Here is a 17,584-nt window from a genome sequence, read left to right as displayed (position 1 = left end):
AGAGCGACAACAGAGCAGTCCATGAGAGCGGACACCTGTCCCCAGCAATAAGCCCAACGCAACTAACCAGGCGACCTACAAAGCTGCCTGTATACGGCCAGAACACTGGCGGAGCCCACCAAACACACGAGGCCAAAGTCACCCAACATCCCATGTCCCAGGACCCCTCATCCTCTGAGGAGGGGGGGATACCCTGAGTCTCAAGACCCCTCATCCTCTGAGGTGGAGGATATACCCCGAGTCTCAGGACCCCCTCATCCTCTGAGGTGGAGGATATACCCCGAGTCTCAGGACCCCCCCTCATCCTCTGAGGTGGAGGATATACCCCGAGTCTCAGGACCCCTCATCCTCTGAGATGTGGGATATACCCCGAGTCTCAGGAGCCCTCATCCTCTGAGATGTGGGATATACCCAGAGTCTCAGGACCCCTCTCATCCTCTGAGGTGTGGGATATGCCTCGAGTCTCAGGACCCCCTCATCCTCTGAGGTGTGGAATATGCCTCGAGTCTCAGGACCCCTCATCCTTTGAGGTGTGGAATATGCCTCGAGTCTCAGGACCCCTTCATCCCCTGAGGTGTGGGATATGCCCCGAGTCTCAGGACCCCTCATCCTCTGAGGTGAGGGATATACCCCGAGTCTCAGGACCCTTCATCCTCTGAGGTGTGGGATATACCCAGAGTCTCAGCACCCCCTCATCCTCTGAGGTGCGGAATATACCCCGGATTTCAGGACCCCTCATCCTCTGAGGTGAGGTTATACCCCGAGTCTCAGGACTCTCTCATCCTCTGAGGTGCGGGATATACCTGGTGTCTCAGGACCCCCTCACCCTCTGTGTGGAATATGCCCCGAGTTTCAGGACCCCCTCATCCTCTGAGGTGCGGGATATACCCCAAGTCTCAGGACCCCCTCATCCTCTGAGGTGTGGGATATAGCCCGAGTCTCAGATCCCCTCACCCTCTGAAGTGTGGGATATACCTGGTGTCTCAGGACCCTTCATCCTCTGACGTGTGGGATATGCCCAAAGTCTCAGGACCCCCTCATCCTCTGAGGTGTGGGATATACCCAAAGTCTCAGGACCCCCTCATCCTTTGAGGTGTGGAATATGCCCCGAGTCTCAGGATCCCCTCATCCTCTGAGGTGCGGGATATACCCAAAGTCTCAGGACCCCTCATCCTCTGAGGTGTGGGATATGCCCCGAGTCTCAGGACCCCCTCATCCTGTGAAGTGCGGGATATACCCTGAGTCTCAGGACCCCCTCATCCTCTGAGGTGTAGGATATACCCAAAGTCTCAGGACCCCCTCATCCTCTGAGGTGAGGGATATACCTGGTGTCTCAGGACCCTTCATCCTCTGACGTGTGGGATATACCTGGTGTCTCAGGACCCTTCATCCTCTGACGTGTGGGATATACCCAGAGTCTCAGGACCCCTTCATCCCCTGAGGTAAGGGATATACCCCGAGTCTCAGGATCCCCTCATCCTCTGAGGTGTGGAATATGCCCCGAGTCTCAGGACCCCCTCATCCTCTGAGGTGCGGGATATGCCCCGAGTCTCAGGACCCCTTCATCCCCTGAGGTAAGGGATATACCCCGAGTCTCATGACCACCTCATCCTCTGAGATGTGGGATATACCCAGAGTCTCAGCACCCCCTCATCCTCTGAGGTGCGGGATATACCTGGTGTCTCAGGACCCCCTCACCCTCTGTGTGGAATATGCCCCAAGTTTCAGGACCCCCTCATCCTCTGAGGTGTAGGATATACCCAAAGTCTCAGGACCCCCTCATCCTCTGAGGTGAGGGATATACCTGGTGTCTCAGGACCCTTCATCCTCTGACGTGTGGGATATACCTGGTGTCTCAGGACCCTTCATCCTCTGACGTGTGGGATATACCCAGAGTCTCAGGACCCCTTCATCCCCTGAGGTAAGGGATATACCCCGAGTCTCAGGATCCCCTCATCCTCTGAGGTGTGGAATATGCCCCGAGTCTCAGGACCCCCTCATCCTCTGAGGTGCGGGATATGCCCCGAGTCTCAGGACCCCTTCATCCCCTGAGGTAAGGGATATACCCCGAGTCTCATGACCACCTCATCCTCTGAGATGTGGGATATACCCAGAGTCTCAGCACCCCCTCATCCTCTGAGGTGCGGGATATACCTGGTGTCTCAGGACCCCCTCACCCTCTGTGTGGAATATGCCCCAAGTTTCAGGACCCCCTCATCCTCTGAGGTGCAGGATATACCCCAAGTCTCAGGACCCCCTCATCCTCTGAGGTGCGGGATATACCTGGTGTTTCAGGACCCCCTCATCCTCTGAGGTGTGGGATATAGCCCGAGTCTCAGGTCCCCTCACCCTCTGAAGTGTGGGATATTGCCCGAGTCTCAGGTCCCCTCACCCTCTGAAGTGTGGGATATACCCCGATTCTCATGACCCCCTCATCCTCTGTGGTGTGTTATATACCCCGAGTCTCAGGACCCCCTCATCCTCTGAGGTGTGGAATATGCCCCGAGTCTCAGGATCCCCTCATCCTCTGAGGTGCGGGATATACCCCGAGTCTCAGGACCCCTCATCCTCTGAGGTGTAGGATATACCCAAAGTCTCAGGACCCCTCATCCTCTGAGGTGTGGGATATGCCCCGAGTCTCAGGACCCCCTCATCCTGTGAAGTGCGGGATATACCCTGAGTCTCAGGACCCCCTCATCCTCTGAGGTGTAGGATATACCCAAAGTCTCAGGACCCCCTCATCCTCTGAGGTGAGGGATATACCTGGTGTCTCAGGACCCTTCATCCTCTGACGTGTGGGATATACCCAGAGTCTCAGGACCCGTTCATCCCCTGAGGTAAGGGATATACCCCGAGTCTCAGGATCCCCTCATCCTCTGAGGTGTGGAATATGCCCCGAGTCCCAGGACCCCTTCATACCCTGAGGTAAGGGATATACCCCGAGTCTCATGACCACGTCATCCTCTGAGATGTGGGATATACCCAGAGTCTCAGCACCCCCTCATCCTCTGAGGTGCGGGATATACCTGGTGTCTCAGGACCCCCTCACCCTCTGTGTGGAATATGCCCCAAGTTTCAGGACCCCCTCATCCTCTGAGGTGCAGGATATACCCCAAGTCTCAGGACCCCCTCATCCTCTGAGGTGCGGGATATACCTGGTGTCTCAGGACCCCCTCATCCTCTGAGGTGTGGGATATAGCCCGAGTCTCAGGTCCCCTCACCCTCTGAAGTGTGGGATATTGCCCGAGTCTCAGGTCCCCTCACCCTCTGAAGTGTGGGATATATCCCGATTCTCATGACCCCCTCATCCTCTGTGGTGTGGTATATACCCCGAGTCTCAGGACCCTCTCATCCTCTGAGGAGAGGGATATACCTGGTGTCTCAGGACCCTTCATCCTCTGAGGTGTGGGATATACCCAGAGTCTCAGGACCCCCTCATCCTCTGAGGTGTGGGATATGCCCCGAGTCTCAGGACCCCCTCATCCTCTGAGGTATGGCATATACCCCGAGTCTCAGGACCTCTCATCCTCTGAGGTGTGGGATATACCTGGTGTCTCAGGACGCCTCATCCTCTGAGGTTTGGGATATGCCCCGAGTCTCAGGACCCCTCATCCTCTGAGGTGTGGGATATGCCCCGAGTCTCAGGACCCCTCATCCTCTGAGGTGTGGGATATGCCCCGAGTCTCAGGACCCCTCATCCTCTAAGGTGAGGGATATACCTGGTGTCTCAGGACCCTTCATCCTCTGAGGTGTGGGATATACTTCGAGTCTCAGTCAGGACCCCTCATCCTCTGAGGTATGGGATATATCCCGAGTCTCAGGACCCCCTCATCCTCTGAGGTGTGGGATAAACCTGGTGTCTCAGGACCCCTCATCCCCTGAGGTGTGGGATATACCCCGAGTCTCAGGAACCCTCATGCCCTGAGGTGTGGGATATACCTGGTGTCTCAGGACCCCCTCATCCCCTGAGGTGTGGGATATACCCCGAGTCTCAGGAACCCTCATCCCCTGAGGTGTGGGATATACCCGGTGTCTCAGGAACCCTCATCCTCTGAGATGTGGGATATACCCAGAGTCTCAGGACCCCCTCATCCTATGAGGTGCGGGATATACCCCGAGTCTCAGGAACCCTCATCCTCTGAGGTGTGGGATATACCTGGTGTCTCAGGACCCCCTCATCCCCTGAGGTGTGGGATATACCTGGTGTCTCAGGACCCCCTCATCCCCTGAGGTGTGGGATATACCCCTGTGGGATATACCCCGAGTCTCAGGAACCCTCATCCCCTGAGGTGTGGGATATACCTGGTGTCTCAGGAACCCTCATCCTCTGAGATGTGGGATATACCCAGAGTCTCAGGACCCCCTCATCCTATGAGGTGCGGGATATACCCAGAGTCTCAGGACCCCCTCATCCTCTGAGGTGCGGGATATACCTGGTGTCTCAGGACCCCTCATCCTCTGAGGTGTGGGATATACCCCGAGTCTCAGTCAGGACCCCTCTTCCTCTGTGTAGGATATACCCTGAGTCTCAAGACCCCCTCGTCCTCTGAGGTGTGGGATATACCCTGAGTCTCAGTCAGGACCCCCTCATCCTCTGAGGTGTGGGATATACTTCGAGTCTCAGTCAGGATCCCTCATCCTCTGAGGTATGGGATATATCCCGAGTCTCAGGACCCCCTCATCCTCTGAGGTGTGGGATAAACCTGGTGTCTCAGGACCCCCTCATCCTGTGAGGTGCGGGATATACCCCGAGTCTCAGGAACCCTCATCCTCTGAGGTGTGGGATATACCTGCTGTCTCAGGAACCCTCATCCCCTGAGGTGTGGGATATACCTGGTGTCTCAGGAACCCTCATCCTCTGAGGTATGGGATATATCACGAGTCTCAGGACCCCCTCATCCTCTGAGGTGTGGGATATACCTGGTGTCTCAGGACCCCTCATCCTCTGAGGTATGGGATATATCCCGAGTCTCAGGACCCCCTCATCCTCTGAGGTGTGGGATATACCTGCTGTCTCAGGAACCCTCATCCCCTGAGGTGTGGGATATACCTGGTGTCTCAGGACCCCTCATCCTCTGAGGTATGGGATATATCCCGAGTCTCAGGACCCCTCATCCTCTGAGGTGTGGGATATACCTGCTGTCTCAGGAACCCTCATCCCCTGAGGTGTGGGATATACCTGGTGTCTCAGGACCCCTCATCCTGTGAGGTGCGGGATATATCCCGAGTCTCAGGACCCCCTCATCCTCTGAGGTGTGGGATATACCTGGTGTCTCAGGAACCCTCATTCTCTGAGGTGTGGGATATACCTGCTGTCTCAGGACCCCTCATCCTGTGAGGTGCGGGATATACCCGAGTCTCAGGACCCCTCATCCTCTGAGGTGTGGGATATACCCAGAGTCTCAGGAACCCTCATCCCCTGAGGTGTGGGATATACCCAGAGTCTCAGGACCCCTCATCCTCTGAGGTGTGGGATATACCTGCTGTCTCAGGAACCCTCATCCCCTGAGGTTTGGGATATGCCTGGTGTCTCGGGACCCCCTACCCGAGTCCTCTCCCATGTTCTGGTCCTCAGTGGGCATCAATATAGTGAATGGTGAATGATCTGACAACCGCTTTGTCAAGAGTTGTGGTCACGGGTCCTCCTGGCCGCTCATATCCCCCCAGGACACAAGGAATACAGAATATAAGCCCCCGGAGACACTTACCATCCAGCGACAGCCAGTCGAGTTGGGTGCTGGGCAGCGACAAGAAGTTTCTAGCTCGATACTCGAAGATGACGGACTGTGAGATGATCTGCTGGTGCTGGATGACCTGCAGGGTGACCAGGCCGGCCTCGTGAGCTGCAATCACACGGAGGGGAGAAGGTAAGAGACCCCGTAGCACCAGAGTGCAGCTCGCTGAGTGTAGCTCGCTGAGTGTGGGCTCTCTACTCACCTGGGCAATAGCAGCGCAGGACTCCCGATTGAATGAGTGAGGCTGGCACAGTCACATGATCGAACAAGCAGGAGTAGGAATCCGTGTCCTCCAACCACGGGCCGGTGATGAGAATCTTAACTCCACCCTGACACCAGAGAGAAAAAGACAATTTACTGGAAGACGAGGGGCCGGTGCCCGGGAGGAGCTGCCATCGTCAGGGCCTGAGTGCCCCCTGCACTTGTGCCCCGGCTCAGTCACCACCAGCACATGGCGCAGCTCCCGGGCACGTCCGCACACACGTGTGGCCACATGTCACATGTAACGACAATAAGAGCCGCTTGTGGGGGCAGGAATCTCTGCAGTGCCAGCTTTCTGCTTGATGTCCCTCCAAGAAGATGGCGCCACCCCGGGGGCATCCGGCGGGCAGCCTCCTCCTGTCCATCATCAGATCCCTGCTTTCTATCAGACGTTTAATGCCATGTAAATAACACTGTGGCCGATCGACCATCCGGAGCAATGGTGAAGAGACCACCTGCCACGTCCTGGCCTACAACGGAAGATGCATGGCCCCCTCTGCAGGTGTGATTGGAGTACTGCGCCCAACAGAAATGCAGAGGACCCGGCACCCTCCAAAATGTCCAAAGTGAGCCAACCCAGCAGTCAGGCGCCTGTGATCACCAGAAAGGAGCCGGCACCTATGTCTGTGCCCCTGCTGCACAGGGACAGGACAGACAAAAGTTTACATACCCCAGCAGAATTTTTGCTTTCTTGGCCTTTTTTCAGAGAATATGAATGATAACACCAGAACTTTTCCTCCACTCATGATTAGTGGTCGGATGAAGCCATTTATTGTCAGACTACTGTGTTTTCTCTTTATAAATCATAATGACAACCCAAAACATCCCAATGCCCCTGATCAAAAGTTCCCATACCCTTGTGATCTTGGCCTGATAACATGCACAGAAGTTGACACAAATGGGTGTGACTGGCTACTAAAGGTAACATCCTCACCTGTGACCTGTGACTACTGCCAGGAAAATTGTTCAGAATGCAAAGAAAAACCCACAAATAACATCAGCTGAATACGGGACTCTCTGGAAACTAGCGGTGTGGCTTTTTCAAGATGGCCAATAAGGAGACACATGAAGAAAAATGGGCTGCACGGTCGAGTCGCCAGAAGAAAGTCATTACTGCACCAATGCCACAAAGTATCTCGCCTACAATGCGCAAAACAGGACAGAGACAAGCCTCAAAACTTCTGGAACAAGGTAATTTGGAGTGATGAGACCAAAACAATAAACATTACATTTGGAGAGAGATCAACAAAGCATATGATGAAAGGAACACCATTCCTACTGCAAAGCATGGAGGTCGCTCGCTGATGTTTTGAGGATGTGTGAGCTACAAAGGCACAGGAAACATGGCCAAAGTTGAAGGAAAGATGAATGCAGCACGTTATCAGCAAATACTGAAGGCAAATTTGCTATCATCAGCCCGGAAGCTGCGCATGGGACGTACTTGGATGCTCCAACATGACAATGATACAAAACACAAGGCCAAGTCAACCTGTCATTGGCTACAGCAGAACAAAGTGAAGGTTCTGGAGTGGCCATCTCAGTCTCCTGACCTCAGTACCATTGAGCCGCTCTGGGGAGATCTCAAGCACGCAGTTCATGCTAGACAGCCTACGAATTTACAGGAACGGGAGGTTTTTTGCTAAGAAGAGTGGGAAGCTTTACCATCTGAGAAAATAAAGAACCTCATCCGCTTCAAGCTGTCATTGATGTTAGAGGGGGCAACACACGGTATTAAGAAATGGGGTGTGTGAACTTTTGGTCAGGGTCATTTGGATGTTTTGGATTGTCATTATGATTTAAAAAGAGAAAACACAGTAGACTGACAATAAATGGCTTCACCCAACCACTAACCATGAGGGGAGGAAAAGTTCTGGGGGTGCGTGTCTGGAAGCTCAAGGGAGCAGACACATGGAGGAGAGCTCTCCTACAATCCACCGAATATCTGCTCCATCCAACCCTCTAAGAAGACAAGACCTGTGGACATTTGTTAGCTACAGTAAACCCTCTGACAGATGTGGGAACCCCAGAAGTCGGTCCTGATCGTGTGGAGCTTACCACTGGTGAGAGGCCTGGAAGCATTACTGCAGACCATGGCCCGGCCAGTCTCGTAGAGCAGCTCAGGTGCTGCACTTCAGAGGGCACACATACCGGGTGCTCACGTGAGGACCGAGAGGAGAAGGGGCCACCAAGGCAAGCAGAGCGGTGCCTCTTCCAGAAACCTTAATCAACTGTGGGTGAGTGCAGGGGACAGTGGAAGGAGGGGGAGAAGCAGTGGCCATCTTCCAGTGCCTGCACCACAGAGGCTAGGCCCGCACACTTAAGATGTCCCAGAATGGGGGGGAATCGTCATGAGGGGTCTCTCCTGTACAAAACCACCATAAGCTAGCAGACGCCCCTTTAACCAGAAACATGATGGAGTTGTCAGAACAACTCAGAAGTCAACTGTGGGATGAAGAGGATAGATCCCTCAGAAATAATGTGCACCTAAGTGGAATCCCGGAACCTGTTAAAGACTATGACCTTGGCAAATGTTTCCACAAAATGCTCCAAACCACACTCCCAGATGCAGCGGATTCAAGTTTATTGGTGGACCCCATACTCAGGGTCCCTAAGCTCAGGCTTCTAGATCAATGAGTACCCAGGGTTTCTCTAGCGCGCATCCACTTTTTTTTTACAACCAAGGAGCTATTTCTCCACTGCGATAGAGAACAACCGAAGCGCTCGGTACCATATCAGCGGATCTCTGTCTTTCAGGACTGATCTGCGACGGCATTGGTGAGACGTAAGGCGTTAACCCCATACACGAAGATCCTGAGAGATGTTGGGATCTCCTACAGATGGGGGTTCCCTGTTAAAATTATTGGTCCGCAAGGATGGAGAGACCGAGGTACACCACGCTCCCCAACAGGCCGAAAACCAATTTCGCAGATGGAACATTCTGCCGAAGGATTTTGTCTCTCCCGTAGCCTGCACCAACGGTCACAAGGAAATCCCAGTCGAATGGGAAACGGTGAAATGAGAAACTTGCCCTTGCTTACCCCTTTTTTGGGGGTTTGTCATGTTGAGTGTTTTTTCCTCGTAATGTCATACTTCTCTAAGTCTGCAGATACAGATATTGTGCCCGTCACCCTCTGGGTAGCGCAAATCTTCACGGACCGCTACCAGTGTGCCATGCACGAATCGCACATTTACAAGTTTTGTATATACTTGCTTATGTTTTTATACAGTTGTAGAAAGTTTGTTAATCCCTACCCTTCCCAGGTCATCAGTCAAACAAATATACATGCATGTGGTGCCTACATATAGAAAGGTAAGGTGGAAATACGGCCAGCCCAGGTTTAAGAGGTACACATCTTGCCATCATGAGTCTTAAAGGGAATCTGTCACCCTTTTTTTGGCCTTTCAGCTGCCGGCATAGACATCGGGGGCTTATCTACAGCATTCTGTAATGCATTCTGTAACGCTGTAGATAAGCCCCGATGTCTATGCCGGCAGCTAATAGGGCAAAAAAAGGGTGACAGATTCCCTTTGAAGATTGTCTCTCCGAATGTCAGAGGTTTAAACTCCCCCTTTAAGAGGTCATTACTGTGGAAGGAGGTGTCTTCCTCAAAATGTGACATAATATGTCTACAGGAGACCCAATTAGCTCCAAAAGATACCCAGAGGCTAGCCATTCGGGACTACCCATTAGTGTTCCAAGCAAATGCGCCAGGCAAATCCGCCGGGGTGGCCATCCAAGGTAGACGCAATGTGGTATTCACGGTGGACTCGAAATTCTCAGACCCCAAAGGGAGATTTTTAATTCTCAATTGCTGAATATTTGGCACAAAACATATTCTTGCCAGGTTATAAAGTCCCAACACTTCCCCCAAAAGATTCTGTAGCAAAGTACTGAAAAAGATCCAACCGATGGTAATGAGTCCTTTAATCCCGATTTCAACATCCCGATATCGGCAACTCTAGAAACTGACTCCGATAAAGAAGAATTGAAATCCTTTATAGCTGCGGAAGGGTTACACGAACTATGGCGGTACCACCATGCCAGCGAGATACTCCTATTTCTCTCCTAGACACTCATCCCTTTTGAGAATTGACGACTTTTTAGTAGACAAGAGAGCTCTAAGCTATCTGTAAAAATTCTAAAATCGGTTCCAATATGTGGTCAGCCCACGCCCCGATAGAACTGGAAATTCTGGAAAAAGGGAATCAAACTCCAACTTCGTCTTGGAGGCTAAATACATTCCTATTAAAATCCGATAAAAAACAGAGAACATCTAACCAGGGAAGCTACACAATTCTTTGACATCTATGATAATGGAGAAGTTTGGGATGAAACTCTTCGGTCTGCCCATAAAGCATATACGAGGGGGACATGCATAAAATCATCGGATCAGAGAAGAATATGTAAAAACCCTTCTGGTGCCAATAGCTAACTTGGAAAGTCAACGAAAAGAGAACAGACATCCCATAATAGGACATAAACTTGTGGAGGCCAGGAACGAGCTTAGGAAAGAGTAGGATACAACACTGAAAAGCTCTGTGACCCCAATAAGATGGCCAACTGCTCTGCGGAATGCCACTCTCGCCTAGATAATGTGCACCTAGACCCTAATCTCCCATCGCCCAACCTCCCAACAAATGAGTGATTTCTTATATTCGGCTCGCCTTCCTATGGTTACCCACTCCCAGGTAGGATCGCTCATTGCTCCTTTCCAGCTTAGTGAAATTGTCACCGCAATTAAAGCTTCTACATTGCAATCTGCCCCGGGTCCTGACGCTCTCCCAAACGATTACCACAAATTCCTTGCTGATACTCTCTTTTCCTGAGTTGGAAGGAATCTGATAAAATTGACCCTCAGCACGTAGAAACAGCCATAATAACTCTACCCAAGCCGGGCAAACCTCCCAATAAACCTGAAAACTTCAGACCAATCTCGCTTCTTAACTGCGACATTAAAATTTATTGGAACCTCCTTGCCCAGAGAATGAACACAGTTGTCCCTCAGCTGGTGGCACCGGGTTCAGGTGGGCTTTGTTCCAGGGAGGCGGGCTAGGGATGCGAGCCGGCGCATTCTATATGTAATGCCTATGGCAGGGAGATATGTCCTACCAAGCATACACAACACATTGGAGGTCTGGAAGGATCTGGTATCCCAAAAAGTAGTGTATGTTTTAAGGGCATTGATGTGATCGTTCCGTTCTCTTACTTCTCGCGTTGGGATGGTCGCGGCATTCCCAGCCTGCAGTCAGTCACTATGGGAAGAGAGCTCAGAACCTTTGAGGACCTCTCACAATCCTTTTATCTCCCTCAACATTTCTATTTCCAGTATATACAATTATGAAGTCTTCTAATCTCCGGCCCCGAGATCTTGACGCAAAGCCCACCTTCTGATGTCCTATATCCTTCATTGTGAAGAAAAATGGATGCCAGAAAGGTAGAACAATCGCCTGCAGCACAGTATGCTCCCTGCCGCGGCCCAGACCAAACGGCAATACACGTCTAGATGGGAGAAAGACTTGGGCTTGTCATTCTCACACGAACAACGGCGATTAGCCACAGGATGGTCTACTAAATCCTCAGCCTGCATTAACCATTTAGAGATAAAAAAAAAAAATCCATCTCAGATGATCTCTACTTCCCCCCTCACTCCACCCCCTCCTTCCCCCCTTAGTTCAGATGATCCCTACTTCCCCCCTCACCCCACCCCCTCCTTCCCCCCTTAGTTCAGATGATCCCTATTTCCCCCTCACCCCACCCCCTCCTTTCCCCCTTAGTTCAGATGATCCCTACTTCCCCCCCTCACCCCACCCTGTTGTGAGTTCATTTTTCCCTTCACCATTGAGGTCTGGTGAACTCCCTCCTCTGGTGAAGGAAGGTAGTGAGACTGATTACCAAACACCTGGGCAGCTGGATGATGACTGGGTGGCTGGAATTGAGGACTGGATATAAGGCTGCCGACGCCCTTCTTCATGGCTGGTGATTTTCCTGCTGGATTCTTGGAGACCAGTCTGATTTCTGCGTCTCAAAGCCAAGTTTTTCTGCTCTGCTTTGTACTCTTCAGTTTTGTTTTTGTTTTGCCTTGTTTTTTGGGAGTTCTGCCATCCCCGGCCGGGGGTGAGCTGGATTCCATTTTTTGTCTCTTATCTGTTGATATTTTGCTCTGTCTTCAGAATATACCTGAGTGCTGAATTATTGAAAAAAATTCCAGCATCCAGATCCGTAATTAGATTAAAAAAATTTTTTATTCCTTTATTCCAAAATTTAAAAAAATCCATCATGATAAGAGACGCATCAGGACGTGTACTTGGACGCGTTTCGGACAAAAACCAGTCCTTATTCTAAGACTAGAATAAGGACTGGTTTTTTGTCCGAAACGCGTCCAACTACACGTCCTGATGCGTCTCTTATCATGATGGAGAATCTTATCATTTTTTTAAATTTTGGAATAAAGGAATAAAAAAATTTTTTAATCTAATTACGGATCTGGATGCTGGAATTTTTTTCATATTACGCTTTGCTACAGAGGGATCCTGTTTCCACATTCCGTGCACCGATCGGACTTATAGCTGTCTTCTTTGGGGTGAGCTGAAAAATTTTTTCTTTTTTTACTTCTGAGTGCTGATATAGTCTTTTGAAGCCTAGCGGACTTCAGGGCCTGTTTTTCCTATCAGCGGACTTCAGGGCCTGTTTTTCCTATGAGTCGGTTGGCTCATTTTGATAGGGTTTTTGCGGATGGCAGACAGCAGCTTTCCTATCCTGCCCTATTTTAGTTAGCTTGGGCCCCATCATTTGCTCAACCTATCTTTCTGTGTTAGTGTTTTCATCTTGCTTCACCGTCATTACATGTTGGGGGCTGCCTATTGCTTTGGGGTCTGCTCTGGGGCAGTTTAGTTTTTCTCCTTTCTGTCTTTAGGCTATATAGTTCTCCGGCTGTGATCGAGGGGTCTAGGGCACCGTAGGAACCCCCCACGGCTACTGCTAGTTGTTGTGGATAGGTTCAGGGGTCTGCAATCCGATAGCTGCCAACCTCTCTGGTTTTTCTGGACTTAGCTGGTATTTTGCTTTTTCCTCCTTCGGTGACTCATCATAACAGAATCACCAGCCAGGAAGAAGGGCGTCGGCAGCCTTATATCCAGTCCTCAATTCCAGCCACCCAGTCATCATCCAGCTGCCCAGGTGTTTGGTAATCAGTCTCACTACCATCTTTCACTAGAGGAGGGAGTTCATCAGACCTCAATGGTGAAGGGAAAAATGAACTCACACCACCACCCCCTCCTTCCCCCCTTAGTTCAGATGATCCCTATTTCCCCCCTCACCCCACCCCCTCCTTCCCCCCTTAGTTCAGATGATCCCTACTTCCCCCCTCACCCCCTTAGTTCAGATGATACCTACTTCCCCCCCTCACCCCACCCCCTCCTTCCCCCCTTAAGTACAGATGATCCCTATTTCCCCCCTCACCCCACCCCCTCCTTCCCCCCTTAGTTCAGATGATCCCTACTTCCCCCCTCACCCCCTTAGTTCAGATGATCCCTACTTCCCCCCCTCACCCCACCCCCTCCTTCCCCCCTTAAGTACAGATGATCCCTATTTCCCCCTCACCCCACCCCCTCCTTTCTCCCTTAGTTCAGATGATCCCTACTTCCCCCCTCACCCCACCCCCTCCTTCCCCCCTTAGTTCAGATGATCCCTATTTCCCCCCTCACCCCACCCCCTCCTTCCCCCCTTAGTTCAGATGATCCCTATTTCCCCCTCACCCCACCCCCTCCTTAGTTCAGATGATGCCTACTTCCCCCCTCACCCCACCCCCTCCTTCCCCCCTTAGTTTAGATGATCCCTATTTCCCCCCCTCAACCCACCCCCTCCTTCCTCCCTTAGTTCAGATGATCCCTATTTCCCCCCTCCCTCCTTCCCCCTTAGTTCAGATGATCCCTATTTCCCCCTCACCCCACCTCCTCTTTCCCCCCTAGTTCAGATGATCCTTATTTTCCCCCCCTCACCCAACCCCATCCTTCCCCCTAGTTCAGATGATCCCTATTTCCCCCCTTAGTTCAGATGATCCCTATTCCCCCCTCCTTTCCCCCTTAGTTCAGATGATCCCCATTTCCCCCCTCACCCCACCCCCTCCTTCCCCCCTTAGTTCAGATGATCCCTATTTCCCCCCTCCTTCCTCCCTTAGTTCAGATGATCCCTATTTCCCCCCTCCTTCCCCCCTTAGTTCAGATGATCCCCATTTCCCCCCTCACCCCACCCCCTCCTTCCCCCCTTAGTTCAGATGATCCCTATTTCCTCCCTCCTTCCTCCCTTAGTTCAGATGATCCCTATTCCTTCCTCCCTTAGTTCAGATGATCCCTATTTCCCCCACTCCTTCCCCCTTAGTTCAGATGATCCACATTTCCCCCCCTCCTTCCCCCCTTAGTTCAGATGATCCCTATTTTTTTCACTAGTTTTCCTTGGTTCTTCCTTTATTCCAGTAACTGAGTCATATGTGACCTACTTATTAGCGCTCCTACTCTCTCGGCGCTGACTGTGTGACTTGTATCGGTTTAAAAATTAAGAAAAATGTATTGGTTAAAAAAAATCATTCATATTCTCTGAAAAAAAGGTCAAGAAAGCAAAAATTCTGCCGGGGTGTGTAAACTTTTGAGCACAACTGTACATCCCTTCCCTACTGCAGAAACAGTGACCGCCATGATCACTACCCTACGTACGTTCTCTCGCTGCGCAGTGACCGCCATCAGCGCAGACCTACAGTGAAGGAAATAAGTATTTGATCCCTTGCTCATTTTGTAAGTTTGTCCACTGACAGACATGAACAGTCTATAATTTTAAGGGCAGGCTAATTTTAACATTGAGAGATAGAATATAAAAGATGAAATCCAGAAAATCACATCTCATAAATTCTATAAATATATTTGCATTTTGCAGTGAATAATAAGTATTTGATCCCCTACCAACCATTAAGAGTTCTGGCTCCTACAGACCAGTTAGACGCTCCTAATCAAATCATTACCTGCATTAAAGACAGCTGTCTTACATAGTCACCTTTATAAAAGACTCCTGTACACAGATTCAGTTAATCAGACTTTAACCTCTACAACATGGGCAAGACCAAAGAGCTTTATAAGGATGTAAGGGACAAGATCATAGACCTGCACATAGCTGGAATGGGCTACAGAACCATAAGAAAGATGCTGGGTGAGAAGGAGACAACTGTTGGCGCAATAAGAAGAAAATGGGAGAAATACAAAATGACTGTCAATCGACATCGATCTGGGGCACCATGCAAAATCTCACCTCGTGGGGTATCCTTGATCATGAGGAAGGTGAGAGATCAGCCTAAAACTACACGGGGGGAACTTGTTACTTATCTCAAGGCAGCTGGGACCACAGTCACCAAGAAAATCATTGGTAACACATTACGCCAGAAAGGTTTACAATGTCCCCCTGCTCCAGAAGGCACATGTGCAGGCCCGTCTGGAGTTTGCCAATGAACACCTGGATGATTCTGTGAGTGATTGGGAGAAGGTGCTGTGGTCAGATGAGACAAAAATTGAGGTCTTTGCCATTAACTCAACTTGCCGTGATTGGAGGAAGAGAAATGCTGCCTATGACCCAAAGAACACCATCCCAACTGTCAAGCATGGAGGTGGAAACATTATGTTTTGGGGATGTTTCTCTGCTAAGGGCACAGGACTACTTCACCGCATCAATGGGAGAATAGATGGAGTGATGTACCGTAAAATCCTGAGTAACAATCTCAATCCACCAGGACATTAAAAATGGGTTGTGGCTGGGTCTACCAGCAAGACAAGGACCCAAAACATACAGCCAAGGCAACAAAGCAGTGGCTCAAAAAGAAGCACATTAAGGTTATGGAGTGGCCAAGCCAGTCTCCAGAACTTAATCCCATAGAAAACTAATGGAGGGAGGTGAAGCTCCGAGCTACTAAGTGACAGACTCAAAATCTTAATGATCTAGAGATGATCTGCAAAGAGGAGTGGAGCAAAATTCCCCCTGACATGTGCGAAAACCTCATCATCAACTACAAGACACGTCTGACTGCTGGGCTTGCCAACAAGGGTTTTGCCACCAAGTATTAAGTCTTGTTTGCCAGAGGGATCAAATACTTATTTCTCACTGCAAAATGCAAATACATTTATATAATTTATACAATGTGATTGTCTGGATTTTATTTTTGATATTCTACAATGATATTCTCAATGCTACAATTAACCTGCCCTTAAGATTATAGACTGTTCATGTCTGTGTCAGTGGGCAAACGTACAAAATCAGCAAAGGATCAAACACTTATTTCCTTCACTGTATGTCCTTACCATCACTGCAGACAGTGACCTCCACCAGCACAGACCTACAGTACATCCCTACCCCTGCGGCAGACAGTGACCGTCACATCACAGACCTACGTTCCTACCCCTGCGGCAGACAGTGACCGTCACATCACAGACCTACGTTCCTACCCCTGCGGCAGACAGTGACCGTCACATCACAGACCTAGATCCCTACCCCTGCTGCACTGACAGTGACCGTCACATCACAGACCTACGTCCCTACCTCTGCTGCAGACAGTGACCGTCACATCACAGACCTACGTTCCTACCTCAGCTGCAGACAGTGACCGTCACATCACAGACCTTCGTTCCTACCCCTGCTGCCGACAGTGACCGTCACATCACAGACCTACGTTCCTACCTCAGCTGCAGACAGTGACCGTCACATCACAGACCTACGTTCCTACCCCTGCGGCAGACAGTGACCGTCACATCACAGACCTAGGTCCCTACCCCTGCTGCCGACAGTGACCGTCACATCACAGACCTACGTTCCTACCTCAGCTGCAGACAGTGACCGTCACATCACAGACCTACGTTCCTACCCCTGCGGCAGACAGTGACCGTCACATCACAGACCTAGGTCCCTACCCCTGCTGCACTGACAGTGACCGTCACATCACAGACCTAGGTACCTACCCCTGCGGCAGACAGTGACCGTCACATCACAGACCTAGGTCCCTACCCCTGCGGCAGACAGTGACCGTCACATCACAGACCTAGGTCCCTACCCCTGCGGCAGACAGTGACCGTCACATCACAGACCTAGGTCCCTACCCCTGCGGCAGACAGTGACCGTCACATCACAGACCTAGGTCCCTACCCCTGCGGCAGACAGTGACCGTCACATCACAGACCTTCGTTCTTTCCCCTGCTGCACTGACAGTGACCGTCACATCACAGACCTAGGTACCTACTCCTGCGGCAGACAGTGACCATCACATCACAGACCTACGTTCCTACCTCTGCTGCAGACAGTGACCGTCACATCACAGACCTACGTTCCTACCTCTGCTGCAGACAGTGACCGTCACATCACAGACCTACGTTCCTACCTCTGCTGCAGACAGTGACCGTCACATCACAGACCTACGTTCCTACCTCTGCTGCAGACAGTGACCGTCACATCACAGACCTACGTTCCTACCTCTGCTGCAGACAGTGACCGTCACATCACAGACCTACGTTACGTTCCTACCTCTGCTGCAGACAGTGACCGTCACATCACAAGACCTAGG

General features: G+C 51.0%; 1 protein-coding gene across 2 annotated transcripts in view; it reads right to left on the bottom strand.

The window, feature by feature from the left end:
* The window catches only part of CAMTA2 (calmodulin binding transcription activator 2), a 109,266-nt gene that overhangs the window by 60,107 nt on the left and 31,575 nt on the right, over positions 1–17,584 (bottom strand). For both annotated transcript variants that reach the window (XM_073583679.1, XM_073583680.1), the window contains exons 10-11: positions 5,938–6,064; positions 5,709–5,843 (exon numbers count right to left, since the gene is read on the bottom strand). In XM_073583679.1, the coding sequence (XP_073439780.1) occupies positions 5,709–5,843; positions 5,938–6,064 (262 nt within the window). The remainder of the gene's footprint in view (positions 1–5,708; positions 5,844–5,937; positions 6,065–17,584) is intronic.

This window comes from Dendrobates tinctorius, unplaced genomic scaffold (assembly GCF_039654945.1).
Source record: "Dendrobates tinctorius isolate UK_male_01 unplaced genomic scaffold, ASM3965494v1 ptg000080l, whole genome shotgun sequence".
Lineage (NCBI taxonomy): Eukaryota > Metazoa > Chordata > Amphibia > Anura > Dendrobatidae > Dendrobates > Dendrobates tinctorius.
Note: the sequence above shows the minus strand (reverse complement) of the source record. Positions and strands in the feature narration are given on the sequence as shown.